At 41.6% G+C, this 15,268-nt stretch overlaps 1 protein-coding gene across 2 annotated transcripts in view; it reads left to right on the top strand.

Moving 5' to 3' along the window:
* LOC110526616 (sodium-dependent noradrenaline transporter) overlaps positions 1–11,412 on the top strand; it is a 55,551-nt gene extending 44,139 nt beyond the window's left edge. For both annotated transcript variants that reach the window (XM_090238918.1, XM_021607732.3), the window contains exons 10-15: positions 282–410; positions 712–811; positions 2,541–2,641; positions 7,196–7,363; positions 8,490–8,564; positions 8,981–11,412. In XM_090238918.1, coding sequence (XP_090095044.1) covers positions 282–410; positions 712–811; positions 2,541–2,641; positions 7,196–7,363; positions 8,490–8,564; positions 8,981–9,004 — 597 coding nt within the window. In that variant the 3' untranslated portion in view covers positions 9,005–11,412. The remainder of the gene's footprint in view (positions 1–281; positions 411–711; positions 812–2,540; positions 2,642–7,195; positions 7,364–8,489; positions 8,565–8,980) is intronic.
* Positions 11,413–15,268: the final 3,856 nt, after the last annotated feature.

Genomic DNA, 15,268 nt, shown 5'->3' with positions numbered 1-15,268 from the left:
TCCACAGCAGGGGAACATTTTATTTTACAGTAGTAGTCATGCCCAATGTAGCACTGTACTAAGAAATCTAGGTCTGATCATTTATATTCTAGGCCAAAGGTATTCTGTTTGTGATTCTGTTACATTGCTGCTGTAGGCACTACGGTTTATGTGTTTGTGCCACTGAATCATCCTCTGTCTGTCTGTCTGTCTGTCTGTCTGTCTGTCTGTCTGTCTGTCTGTCTGTCTGTCTGTCTGTCTGTCTGTCTGTCTGTCTGTCTGTCTGTCTGTCTGTCTTCTAGATGGGCGGTATGGAGGCAGTTATCACAGGACTGTCGGACGACTTCAAGATCCTGAAGAGGAACAGGAAGCTGTTCACCTTCGCCACGGCATTCGGAACCTTCCTTGTCGCGCTCTTCTGCATCACTAATGTGAGGTCACTTCACATATGATTTCCATAGTTGTCATATGATTGCATAAATCAAACCAAAGAGACACAAGATAGTGTGCCTCTGTGATTTAGGTGGATCAGTCACAGGAAAGACAGAAAAGGGAAACCCCTGTCCAACCATGTGAAGTGTTGTTATTGACTGACTGGATAAGCTCTGTGCTTCATGCTTATCCTTGTCAGCTCACAGTAGTTAACTGCAGCCAGGTTGCCCTCAGTAACATCTGCAACAACCTTTGGACATTATGTCTCTGTATCTGTCTCTCTCTCTGTCTGTCTGTCAGGGAGGTATATATGTGCTGACTTTGTTGGATAACTACGCGGCGGGGACCTCCATCTTGTTTGGGGTGCTGATTGAGGCCATTGGGGTGTCCTGGTTCTACGGTATGTATAATCGGTCCCCCTTAGCCTAGTACAGAGGCACATACTAATTCTGACTTCTTACTGTGGTGAACCTGCTTATCTACTGTACCTTTCCTCATCTTCTGTTGTTCATTAGAGCCCAGCCCTTTGTTCTGTCCATCCTTCCATCACCCCACCCTCCATCACCCCCTGCCCACAGTTGCCCTCTCCTGGCCTGCCCTCTCCTCTGCTGGGCTTTCTCAACCTCCCTAACTCCCTGGCATCTTCACTACCAAGGCCCTGCAGCTACACCTGACATTTACTGGCAGTGTAGAGACACCGTGGTTCCCTTCCTTAGACCTCCACTGTTAACCCCCTTTCTCCATCTCTCCCAGTACTCCTCTTTCCATTTCTCCATACACTCCCTCCCTCCTCTTATCTTCTAGACTGCCTCTCTTCCCTAATAGATCTCCATCTCTCACAGTACTCCTCTTTCCATTTCTCCATACACTCCCTCCCTCCTCTAATCTTCTAGACTGCCTCTCTTCACTAATAGATCTCCATCTCTCCCAATACTCCTCTTTCCATTTCTCCATACACTCCCTCCCTCCTCTAATCTTCTAGACTGCCTCTCTTCACTCATAGATCTCCATCTCTCCCAATACTCCTCTTTCCATTTCTCCATATACTCCCTCCCTCCTCTAATCTTCTAGACTGCCTCTCTTCACTCATAGATCTCCATCTCTCCCAATACTCCTCTTTCCATTTCTCCATACACTCCCTCCCTCCTCTAATCTTCTAGACTGCCTCTCTTCACTAATAGATCTCCATCTCTCTGCGTGAGGGAGAGTAGTGAATGATTATATGGTGTGTGAACAGTCGTATGCAGTCTGTTTAGTGTTTTATGTATTGCACAGAGATAATACTGTACTTCGACAAGATGACTTGTGCTTTATCTTTAAACTACAGCCCATCAATGTACACCATGATTTATAGTCAGCATTAATTGTTGAAACTGAGCCTCAAGAGGAGGTGAGACAGACAGAGCACGCCAGATGCTGAGCTGTTCTAGGGAGGAGATAAAAGGAGAGGGTCTTCTTGTAGATGTTAACAGGCCTGGGCTGCCCTGATAAAGAAACATTATGCCCAAGCTATAGAAACATCATGGTTGTGTACCGAATGGCACCATATTCTCTATATGGTGTACTACTTTTGGTCAAAAGTAGTGCACTATATAGTGCCGTTTGGGACACAGTCCATCTCCTTATAGGCAGACTTAACCCTGTGTGAAATTATAATATAACATACTTGGAAGGCTCAGAGACTTTTATGAAACAGATATCATTGAGCTGCATTTTTACTGCTGTGTGAACTCACAACTATACAAGAAATTGGAGTTGTGTGCCATGAAGCTCTTTCTCAGCCACCTGTTATGTATGGAAATTGATGAGAGGAGCATTAGTTCTCCTGTGAACTTGAGACATCAGAAGCAAAGCGGACTGGGGGTCTGACCTGGGTGAAAATAGTATTTGTTTTCTTTCAAGTACGTTGAGTGTTTGATTCAACCTTCCCATAGTACCAGATGGGCAGGGTTTATACTTTCGGGACTATTGGTTGTATTGCACCGGGCAAGCTCAATCAATCAAGCTCAGCTTTAGTGTTTGTAAGGAAACAAGTACTATTTGAACCCAACCCCTGCCGTGGGTTTATGGGTCTGGTTCTGTGTGCGTGAGTTCAAGCCCTGGTCTTCTGCCCTGTGTTTCCTCTCCAGGCGTGGACCGCTTCAGTGAGGATATCGAGCGCATGATGGGCTTCAAGCCAGGTCTCTACTGGAGGCTGTGCTGGAAGTTTGTCAGCCCCACCTTCCTACTGGTGAGACCCCCGGGGGGGCAAGAAAGGGCTGGTTGGGGGACTGGGGTGGGGTGGAAGCCTTTGGCATGGTGCTGGGAGTAGGGATGGGAGGGCAAAGTACCTGTAACAAGCCTAAGGTATGAATCATGATCTATGGTATGTCATTGTGCTTGAAGGAAGAAATGAGGAAATTCACAACAGAGGTTTCTTAATTGTTTCTGGCTGCTATATACTGTACTATAGTCTTTTTAAACTCCTATTATGTGCCAGCAATTTGGAATTTGCCACAGGAAATATGTTTTCCTGTTATGTTTTTATAAATGTTAGAAGTACTGTATCTCCAAGAATAGATTAGCATCACATGAACTCTGCATGAAAATGGATTAAACTACAATATAACTACATTTGAACATCTTGGCCATACTGTTATAATCTCAACCAAGCACAGCCAGAAGAGGACTGGGTCCCCCTCAGAGCCTGGTTCCTCTGTAAGTTTCTTCCTAGGATCCTGCCTTTCTAGGGAGTTTTTCCTAGCCACAGTGCTTCTGCGTCTGCATTGCTTGCTGTTTGGGGTTTTAGGCTGGGTTTCTGTACAGCACTTTGTGACATCGGCTGATGTTAAAAGGGCTTTATAAATACATTTGATTGATTGATTGAACTACAACATACTGAACATATTGATTTACAGAATGTTCAGTGCACTAGGAATTAGTTAAGGATGTGTAGGTCTCTATATTTTATAATATTAGAAATATGCTATGTCAATGAAGCACAGATACTGTATGGGTTTGTATAGATAGGTCAAAAGCAAATGATTTGTCTTGGTGGGAAATTATGCTATTCCCTTAATGCTTTTACATTGATTATGATCAGTCATAAGTCAATATTCTTCCTTCCAGATGGGAAGTTTATATGTTTTATATGGCAAACAGGAAATAAAAAGAGCAGAGGAAGATTGAAAACCAGGACAAGAGGTAGATTAGATTGTAAGCCAATATATCACCATGATCTTTAAACCTTATGTCTGAGGGGAGCTATCATTGTTTAGTTTTAACGTGTAGTGTATGCTACCATGGTTCTGATAGCCTTACCTCCAGAAGCAAGGCAGAAACAGCAGATGTCAGGAAGATAGCACGCAACTTTGGCTGTTGCATAGATGGCATTTGTAGAAGAAGGACATAGAAGAATGTTGTTGGCCTTTGATATTCAGTTGTAGACGAGGAAGAGACACTTCCCTGACCTTCCAGTGTTGTATTATAACTACTAGTGATGTTTGCTGCTCTCTGGGGCAACAGTTACAAAGCTACAGAGCTACAGTTCAGTGGTGATGGGCCTCCAGTCTCTAGTCTACAGCAGCCTGGTGAACCAGAGTACTTACAGTGAAAGTCTATTACAGTATGTTCAAACCCCAGAGGGAGCGACCATGCCCTAGTCTATTCTATTCAACTCAATTTAATCTCTGCAATGCTTTAATTTTTTTGTCAAAATGAACAGTGGCGGAGTGGAGGAGGAGTATTCGTTATTTCTACAGAAGCTCTGTTTGATGTCTCGTTGGGAATATTATAACCACTTGTTTTTTCTCCTCTTCATACTTTGTGGAGATAGCCATTATCAAGACCAAGCGGATCTGTTGTTACTCCTGTCCTCTGTTGATATGGTGACCTAGCTAACGGTTCTGTTGTTTCTCCTGTCCTCAGTTTATATGGTGACCTAGCTAACCGTTCTGTTGTTTCTCCTGTCCCCAGTTTATATGGTGACCTAGCTAACCGTTCTGTTGTTCCTCCTGTCCTCAGTTTATATGGTGACCTAGCTAACCGTTCTGTTGTTTCTCCTGTCCCCAGTTTATATGGTGACCTAGCTAACCGTTCTGTTGTTTCTCCTGTCCCCAGTTTATATGGTGACCTAGCTAACCGTTCTGTTGTTTCTCCTGTCCTCAGTTTATATGGTGACCTAGCTAACGGTTCTGTTGTTCCTCCTGTCCTCAGTTTATATGGTGACCTAGCTAACCGTTCTGTTGTTTCTCCTGTCCCCAGTTTATATGGTGAACTAGCTAACGGTTCTGTTGTTCCTCCTGTCCTCAGTTTATATGGTGAACTAGCTAACGGTTCTGTTGTTTCTCCTGTCCTCAGTTTATATGGTGAACTAGCTAACGGTTCTGTTGTTCCTCCTGTCCTCAGTTTATATGGTGACCTAGCTAACCGTTCTGTTGTTTCTCCTGTCCTCAGTTTATATGGTGAACTAGCTAACGGTTCTGTTGTTCCTCCTGTCCTCAGTTTATATGGTGACCTAGCTAACGGTTCTGTTGTTTCTCCTGTCCTCAGTTTATATGGTGAACTAGCTAACGGTTCTGTTGTTTCTCCTGTCCTCAGTTTATATGGTGAACTAGCTAACCATTCTGTTGTTTCTCCTGTCCTCAGTTTATATGGTGAACTAGCTAACGGTTCTGTTGTTTCTCCTGTCCTCAGTTTATATGGTGAACTAGCTAACGGTTCTGTTGTTTCTCCTGTCCTCAGTTTATATGGTGAACTAGCTAACGGTTCTGTTGTTTCTCCTGTCCTCAGTTTATATGGTGACCTAGCTAACCGTTCTGTTGTTCCTCCTGTCCTCAGTTTATATGGTGAACTAGCTAACGGTTCTGTTGTTCCTCCTGTCCTCAGTTTATATGGTGACCTAGCTAACGGTTCTGTTGTTTCTCCTGTCCCCAGTTTATATGGTGACCTAGCTAACCGTTCTGTTGTTTCTCCTGTCCCCAGTTTATATGGTGACCTAGCTAACGGTTCTGTTGTTCCTCCTGTCCTCAGTTTATATGGTGACCTAGCTAACCGTTCTGTTGTTTCTCCTGTCCCCAGTTTATATGGTGACCTAGCTAACCGTTCTGTTGTTCCTCCTGTCCTCAGTTTATATGGTGACCTAGCTAACCGTTCTGTTGTTTCTCCTGTCCCCAGTTTATATGGTGACCTAGCTAACGGTTCTGTTGTTCCTCCTGTCCTCAGTTTATATGGTGACCTAGCTAACCGTTCTGTTGTTTCTCCTGTCCCCAGTTTATATGGTGACCTAGCTAACCGTTCTGTTGTTTCTCCTGTCCTCAGTTTATATGGTGACCTAGCTAACGGTTCTGTTGTTTCTCCTGTCCCCAGTTTATATGGTGACCTAGCTAACCGTTCTGTTGTTTCTCCTGTCCCCAGTTTATATGGTGACCTAGCTAACCGTTCTGTTGTTTCTCCTGTCCTCAGTTTATATGGTGACCTAGCTAACAGTTCTGTTGTTCCTCCTGTCCTCAGTTTATATGGTGAACTAGCTAACCGTTCTGTTGTTTCTCCTGTCCCCAGTTTATATGGTGACCTAGCTAACCGTTCTGTTGTTCCTCCTGTCCTCAGTTTATATGGTGACCTAGCTAACCGTTCTGTTGTTTCTCCTGTCCCCAGTTTATATGGTGACCTAGCTAACCGTTCTGTTGTTCCTCCTGTCCTCAGTTTATATGGTGACCTAGCTAACCGTTCTGTTGTTTCTCCTGTCCCCAGTTTATATGGTGACCTAGCTAACCGTTCTGTTGTTTCTCCTGTCCTCAGTTTATATGGTGAACTAGCTAACCGTTCTGTTGTTTCTCCTGTCCTCTGTTTATATGGTGACCTAGCTAACCGTTCTGTTGTTTCTCCTGTCCTCAGTTTATATGCTGACCTAGCTAACCGTTCTGTTGTTCCTCCTGTCCTCAGTTTATATGGTGACCTAGCTAACCGTTCTGTTGTTTCTCCTGTCCTCAGTTTATATGGTGAACTAGCTAACCGTTCTGTTGTTCCTCCTGTCCTCAGTTTATATGGTGAACTAGCTAACGGTTCTGTTGTTTCTCCTGTCCTCTGTTTATATGGTGACCTAGCTAACCGTTCTGTTGTTTCTCCTGTCCTCAGTTTATATGGTGACCTAGCTAACCGTTCTGTTGTTTCTCCTGTCCTCAGTTTATATGGTGACCTAGCTAACCGTTCTGTTGTTTCTCCTGTCCCCAGTTTATATGGTGACCTAGCTAACGGTTCTGTTGTTTCTCCTGTCCTCAGTTTATATGGTGACCTAGCTAACGGTTCTGTTGTTTCTCCTGTCCTCAGTTTATATGGTGAACTAGCTAACGGTTCTGTTGTTTCTCCTGTCCTTAGTTTATATGGTGACCTAGCTAACGGTTCTGTTGTTTCTCCTGTCCTCAGTTTATATGGTGACCTAGCTAACCGTTCTGTTGTTCCTCCTGTCCTCAGTTTATATGGTGACCTAGCTAACCGTTCTGTTGTTTCTCCTGTCCCCAGTTTATATGGTGACCTAGCTAACGGTTCTGTTGTTCCTCCTGTCCTCAGTTTATATGGTGACCTAGCTAACCGTTCTGTTGTTTCTCCTGTCCCCAGTTTATATGGTGACCTAGCTAACCGTTCTGTTGTTTCTCCTGTCCTTAGTTTATATGGTGACCTAGCTAACGGTTCTGTTGTTTCTCCTGTCCTTAGTTTATATGGTGACCTAGCTAACCGTTCTGTTGTTTCACCTGTCCCCAGTTTATGTGGTGACGTATCTGTTCTGTTGTTTCTCTCCTTTCCCCAGGTCGTGGTGATAGCCAGCATCGTGACGTCCACGGGCCTGAGTTATGATGACTATGTCTTTCCTTCATGGTCCAATGTGATTGGCTGGGGGGTAGCTCTGTCCTCCATGATGTTTGTGCCCATCTACGCCATCTACAAGTTCCTCAGTATGCCAGGGACATTCAAACAGGTCAGTGGAAAAACAAATCCCTCTCATCTGCATGGTTGTTGTTTATATTATGTAAAGATAACCTTAGATTGATTTGATTTGATTTATTAGGATGCCCATTAGCCAACGCCAATGGCGACAGCTAGTCTTACTGGGGTCCGACATATAACATAAAATACATTACAGACAAAAGACTTTACAATTTACATACATGAAAAAACATTTTAACATGTAGTGTGTTAATGTTGGCAGGTACGGTATGTACTGTAGCTTAAAGTCATGTAGCTTGAATGCTGTGGTAAATAGCAACCTCTTATCTGTATCCCAGCGGTCAAAACTGGTTGAAATGCCATCCTTATAACCAGATTATGACGTAATTTCAACCAGGGTTGCCCCCCTGGGATAGTATGTGTTTATTTTATGCAAAGATAATCTTAGATCAATGGCAGGCATTTAGCTTGGAGTCTTCACGGCTTGACATTGAACTCACTCATAAACGGACTTTTTCCTTTTCAATGGTTGATGGTTGATGATGTCAGTACTTTTGGGACGCTGGTTAGAGATCTTGAGGGTTCAAAGACTGAACAGTGTACAGTACAATCATAAAAACAACATTCCACAGCTTTGATTATCTTCCTGAGCAGTAAACAGTGTTACCTTGTGTTTTCTTACTCACTCCTCGTGGCATTTCCTTCTGATATCTTGGCAGTGTTTAGACTCCTTCCATGACTATCTCCCATGCTTTTCCTCCAGCTGAGATCACAGTTTATCATACTGTTATCACACCAAGTGCACTCAGTCAGATATGAAGATGGGGGCAATCTGGAAGAGACATCAGAGGTCATGCAGTACACACTACAGTACAGTGTACATCCAGTCCAGCCTGATCACATCAGAATCAGAACGCTGTTCGACGTATTTGAGCTGTCTGGAAGTTCCTAATCTATAGAGGAAATGGTGGATCTATAGAATAAACTGTGACCATAGATTAAAACGCTAGTTTATTACAAGCTTCAGGATCATGTCTCTTGTGCTTGGGACAATGTGCATCTAAACTCTCTGGATTCTGTTTTATGCAGTGTAAGACTGTGTTTATTGTAAGGTATGACTTATGTAATATAATGTACTGTAATGGCTTATTTTCCAGAGGATCGCCTACTGCATCACACCAGAACACGAACATCATCTGGTGGCGGAGGGAGCTACCATCAGACAGTTCACGGTGAGTACAGATGTTGGATCTTCATTTGAGCCAGTGTGCTAGAGCAGGAAAATAGTCCTGCAGCAACAGGACATTTGAATTATTATGTGTATTATAATGAATGGACATTTTCGTAGGAGTTGATATATATTTCATTATGGCAAATTAAGTCTGACATTTTAAAGTGAAAATGACAACCTTTTTAAAACTCAATTTGATCACTCTTTTGTTGCTGACCATTTTCTTTCACAGCAGGAAATGCAAACTTGTAGTGTGTTTAAGGTTCTACATCTGTAAGGGCTGGAAAACATAGAGGTATAGTGGAGGTAGACAGAGTGATGACTAGAATGGAAAACTATGAATGAATGTGACCTCTAATGATGCTCCATACTGCATTGGCAATGAAGCGTTATCAAATTCACCCTTTTCTATTTCAGCTCAAGCACTGGTTGGCTATCTGACAACCTGATGTCACCCAACCTTCCCCACTACTCACAATTCCGGGGTGTTGGAGTCATTGTGTTTCGACGGCAGATGTTCCTGCTGCTGAGCCTCCTGCTACTGGAGGATGGACAGGGATAACGCCATGCTCCTTTCTGCCTCTTTGTGTTCTGTTGGTTCTGACCCAACCTGTGACCTGCCATCCCCTCTTTTCCACTCGGCCCCTCATCTCCCTCTCTCTCTCTGTCGAGTGACTACAGATTCTCTCATCAACCTCTGCCTACAGAGTCTACTCAGTATCCTCCATGTTTTTGCTTTTGAAGTATTGTTTTATTGAAAACGTTTTACCATGTGACATCGTCATCGTCGTCATTTTTTAAACATATATACAACTCATAAGATGGAGACATTCCATGCAGAGCATGTACAGGTGTTTTCTGTGTTCATGGACACAGTTATTGTTTTTCATATCATTAGTTTTTTTTACGACGACTGTTCTGTGTACATTAGTTATACATGGGTTAGACACTTACACCAAGTCAAAAAGTACCAAATGACCACTTCTGTCATCATGTATGCTCTAGGCAGGGGGAGACAAACATGACTCACATTGCTTTTTATCTTCTTGATTCTTTTCAAAGAGGACCCTCAAGCTTTTAGGTGAATGAGAAAGGGAAGACATCTAGTTTCATTGCCCTCTTTGTATGTCTGACTGAGTAGGTCCCCAGTCACTACTCTAGATAACAGCAGCTCAACTGTGTCAGTGCCTTATCAAGCTAGACACTTCAGAACCTGTCAATGTTTTCATTGGTCCATACAGAAAGGTAAATGTTTTCATTGGTCCATACAGAAAGGTTTTGCCCGACGACTCAGGAATCCTCCTGCAGATCAGAGCTCGTGGATGATAGATACACTTTATGGTTACCAACATACGTTATTAATTCAGTTTGAATGACAATGTCCTTTAGATATTCATCTTACAGCAGTAGAGGTTTTTCCCAGTTGCCTTCTCCATCTTTTGAAACCTACCTGAAACAGATCTGAAGCTTTTGTCACCTGTCTCACAGAAAAGGGAACAATTTATGTTGAGACTCAGAAGTGTTTTGTCTTGCTAGTGGTCGTCCTTATGCTTTACACATGGCCTTTACACAGAGTAGAGGTCTACATTGTCCTGCTATGGTTACTAATGGTACTGTGTGTACCAACTTTAATGTGTTGCATAGTACTAGCATCCTCTTCAGAGAGGCTTGTACCCTTGATCCAATGATTTGCCTTTGCCGTGCTTGTGGATAAACAGTAGTATTAAACAGTGGTGAAGACACAAAGGGAGGTTTTAATTAAATTAAGTTGAATCCAGCACTTGAAAGAAGTCTTTAACAGAAGTACTTGTTTCAGTTTTCTATGGATAGTAAGCACTCTTAGTGTTTTAGGGAACATTTTCAGGCATGCAAGAAATGCCCTGTTTTATCAAAAGCTTAACTGACTGACAGCACTAACACAGGTAGACTCAACAAAACAAGTGATTTCTTTACTTTTTCTATAATGTTCTCTTTGTTATGTTGCATCTTTCCAATGCATTCTTTTGTTGTCCATATGGGTGAGGGAAATCAGGAGCTTCTCCTTCAAAGTGTGTGTGTGTGTGTGTGTGTGTGTGTGTGTGTGTCTGTGTGTGTGTCTGTGTGTGTGTCTGTGTGTGTGTGTGTGTGTCTGTGTGTGTGTCTATGTGTGTGTGTGTGTGTGTGTGTGTGTGTGGAAGGAAAGCTAGTGTATTTTAAGTTTGAAATGCCTCATTCATTGTACAATGATTGTTGTGTTAAATCATGTATGGTGTACTTATATGTTACTTTGTCATCTGTTGAAGCCTTCAAGCTTGACTTAAAGAAAGTTCACCACCAAGGAAGTGCCAAACTGTTCACCCCTTTTTTTAGAGATGTTTTTGTCTTTCATTTTGTTCTGTTTCTCTTTTCTGTTTCTTTATTTATTCAAATGGAGTTGAAATCTAATTTAATTTTTCTTATTGTGAAATAACATTAATGGCAGGAAGCAAGCCACACACAAAAATTATATTGTATGTGGAGTATAAGACATGGAAAAATATATAAATATATTCTTTTGTTATATATCTAATCTTGTATTTATCAAATTGTTTATAAACGAAACGTGAATGTAAAGTATTTTAAACGTAACTGTCCACTGTTCCTGTTATATCATTGTGTTTGATGTAGGTAAGATGAATCTATTTACAGATGTGTTCTCCAGTGTAACTGGGGTGACTTTGCAACGTGAATGTAGAACCCTGGCATTACCTGAGCTACGTTTACAGAACACTGTGTACAATACAAAAGTCCTGTTGAACGTGAGTGACAACTATCTATGAAGAAGTCAAAATATGCACACTATTATAATAAAGACTTATTCTACACACACAGATGGGGGTATAAGCATTGATTTATTGTTGGAAGAATGGGATAATAAGCTTCTGTGAATGGAATTGAATTCCCGGTCCATTGTGTTGTGTTAGAGAGGGTAGACTGTACGTAGCCAAAGGATGAGTGCATGGGGTTTAGATAATAGAGGAACCAGAAAGGGGGATGTTTGGAGCTCTCTGATGAGGTAAAGGGGATTCTTCTTCTGGAAGGGAGCAGATACATACATTTCTCTCTCTCACTCTCTCTCCCTCTGTCTCTCTCTCTCTCTCCCTCTGTCTCTCGCTCTCTCTCTCTACCTCTGTCTCTCTCTCTCTCTCCCTCTGTCTCTCACTCTCTCTCACTCTCTCTCTCTCCCTCTGTCTCTCTCTCTCTCTCTCTCTCTCCCTCTGTCTCTCTCGCTCTCTCTCTCTCCCTCTGTCTCTCTCGCTCTCTCTCTCTCCCTCTGTCTCTCTCTCTTTCTCACCCTCTCTCCCTCTCCCTCTGTCGCTCTCTCTCTCCCTCTCTCTCTATCTCTCTCTCTCTCTCTCTTTCTCCCTCTCTCCCTCTCTCCCTCTCCCTCTGTCTCTCTCTCTCACTCTCTCTCCCTCTGTCTCTCTCTCTCGCTCTCTCTCTCTCCACTGATTCAGCAAGTGTTGCATTATTGTACTTCAACAGAAGAAAATAATAAACTTCAGTTTTCACTGCTGGAGGCTCCAGCTCCCTGCATCATGCGTTTATTCTCAGAGTTCTTTTTTGAAGTTAAGCTATGTGGGAATTGTATTGTTTATGTTTCGTCGGGATATATATTCTGCAGCGTTGACTGACACAGATACAGAAGTGTCTCTGCCGGTGCAAAAACATAGCATATTATCAAGAGTAGAGAGGAATGCAGATTCCTTAAATGTATTTTTCAATTTTTCACTCAGCAACAAGTGAAGGATATACAGTACAAAGAGAAGCTAATGGCACTAGCTTTATACAGAGGTGAATCATTTAGAACAACAACAAAGCCTATTCATTTCTCTCAACTTACACAGACTGATGCAAATCAAATCAAATGTCGAATGTGTTGAATACCGTGAAACGCTTACCTTAACCAACAATGTAGAGTAAAAAAAAAGAAAGTATGACAACATTTGCTAAATAAACTAAAGGAAAAATAGTACAATAAAATAACAATAACAAGTTAGTCAAACAAATCTCACGTCTATCAGATCTAGTATCCATGATTCAAAGGCATCGGAATCACTGGACACGATACAGAGTTTTAGTACTCTCCATATATAATATGAAGTTAACACGATACAGAGTTTTAGTACTCTCCACATATAATATGAAGTTAACACGATACAGAGTTTTAGTACTCTCCACATATAATATGAAGTCACCACGATACAGAGTTTTAGTACTCTCCACATATAATATGAAGTTAACACGATACAGAGTTTTAGTACTCTCCACATATAATATGAAGTTAACACGATACAGAGTTTTAGTACTCTCCATATATAATATGAAGTTAACACGATACAGAGTTTTAGTACTCTCCATATATAATATGAAGTTAACACGATACAGAGTTTTAGTGCTCTCCACATATAATATGAAGTCAACACGATAGAGAGTTTTAGTACTCTCCACATATAATATGAAGTTAACACGATACAGAGTTTTAGTACTCTCCATATATAATATGAAGTCAACACGATAGAGAGTTTTAGTACTCTCCACATATAATATGAAGTTAACACGATACAGAGTTTTAGTACTCTCCACATATAATATGAAGTTAACACGATACAGAGTTTTAGTACTCTCCACATATAATATGAAGTCAACACGATAGAGAGTTTTAGTGCTCTCCACATATAATATGAAGTCAACACGATAGAGAGTTTTAGTACTCTCCATATATAATATGAAGTTAACACGATAGAGAGTTTTAGTGCTCTCCACATATAATATGAAGTCAACACGATACAGAGTTTTAGTACTCTCCACATATAATATGAAGTCAACACGATACAGAGTTTTAGTACTCTCCACATATAACATGAAGTCAACACGATACAGAGTTTTAGTACTCCACATATAATATGAAGTCAACACGATAGAGAGTTTTAGTACTCTCCATATATAATATGAAGTTAACACGATACAGAGTTTTAGTACTCTCCACATATAATATGAAGTCAACACGATACAGAGTTTTAGTACTCTCCACATATAATATGAAGTCAACACGATACAGAGTTTTAGTACTCTCCACATATAATATGAAGTTAACACGATACAGAGTTTTAGTACTCTCCATATATAACATGAAGTCAACACGATAGAGAGTTTTAGTACTCTCCACATATAATATGAAGTCAACACGATACAGAGTTTTAGTACTCTCCATATATAATATGAAGTCAACACGATACAGAGTTTTAGTACTCTCCACATATAATATGAAGTTAACACGATACAGAGTTTTAGTACTCTCCATATATAATATGAAGTCAACACGATACAGAGTTTTAGTACTCTCCACGTATAATATGAAGTTAACACGATACAGAGTTTTAGTACTCTCCACATATAATATGAAGTTAACACGATACAGAGTTTTAGTACTCTCCATATATAATATGAAGTCAACACGATACAGAGTTTTAGTACTCTCCATATATAATATGAAGTCAACACGATACAGAGTTTTAGTACTCTCCACGTATAATATGAAGTTAACACGATACAGAGTTTTAGCACTCTCCACATATAACATGAAGTTAACAGATGCTTAGTGTGTAAATTTAACAACACGATTGATGCTGCTCTTTGACAGTATTTTGACAGTGTTCTCCTCTTTTTCTGCTGAGCAGGGATTTCTCATTGCAGTACTGTAGCTAACTGTGGTGTTCTGCTGTCGTGTCTCTTTTCTCTTCATGTGCGGCTGCTCTGTGCCCATGTCATACCCCAAACCACACAATGACCAAAGCTTTGTGCCACTGTCCTTGAGCTTCGCTCTGCAGTCGGCTGATTGGCCGGCTATGCTGCTATTGTTTTTAATCAGCAGCAGGTGTGGGATCCAGAACAGTACATAATCCCTGTCTGTTTCTCCTGCATGCCTATTGCCAAACTGCTCTATGGTTTTAATGCACACATTTCTGGAGGGATCCCCAAAAACTATCACGTGTGACTGTGCAGTGCTTTTTAAGACTCTCTCTTTCTCTCGCTCTCCCCTCTCTCTTTTTATCTCTCTCGCCCCATCTCTCTCTCTTTCTCCCTCCTCTCTCTCTTTCTCTCTGTCTGTATCTGTCCCCCTTTCTTTCTTTCTTTCTTTCTTTCTTTCTTTCTTTCTTTCTTTCTTTCTTTCTTTCTTTCTTTCTTTCTTTCTTTCTTTCTCTCTCTCTCTCTCTCTCTCTCTCTGTCTCTCTGTCTCTCTGTACCTGTCCCCCTCTCTCTCTTTCTCTCTCTCTTTCTCTCTCTCCCTATCCCCTTTCTCTCTCTCTTTCTGAAAAGCTCACACCTACAGAGACTAGGGGCTTGTCAATCTGTGGGCCAAGGGTCATTTTTTTTGCTATGACTCTTAGGAAAGAGGGAGTCAAAGAGATGGAGACGTGGTCAGTTTAGAGAGAGGGAGAGGGGGGTGGAGGGTGAGCTAGAGCAAGAGTAAGATAGAGGTGCTCAGTATAAGGAGAAAGAGAGCATTGGAGAGAGAGATAAAACAGAGAAATAATTCAGACAGTTGTTATATCTGACAGAGCAGGGTTTTAAATTGCTCTACAGAACTACAGCCTTTCTTCATGACAGGAGACTCTTGAAGTAGTCTCCCCTCCAGACACCTCATAGAGCCGTGACATAGAGAACCACCGGTCTTTGTTCATG

Source organism: Oncorhynchus mykiss, chromosome 6 (assembly GCF_057628025.1).
Source record: "Oncorhynchus mykiss isolate SJ-2025 chromosome 6, ASM5762802v1, whole genome shotgun sequence".
In the NCBI taxonomy this organism is placed as follows: Eukaryota; Metazoa; Chordata; class Actinopteri; order Salmoniformes; family Salmonidae; genus Oncorhynchus; species Oncorhynchus mykiss.
Note: the sequence above shows the minus strand (reverse complement) of the source record. Positions and strands in the feature narration are given on the sequence as shown.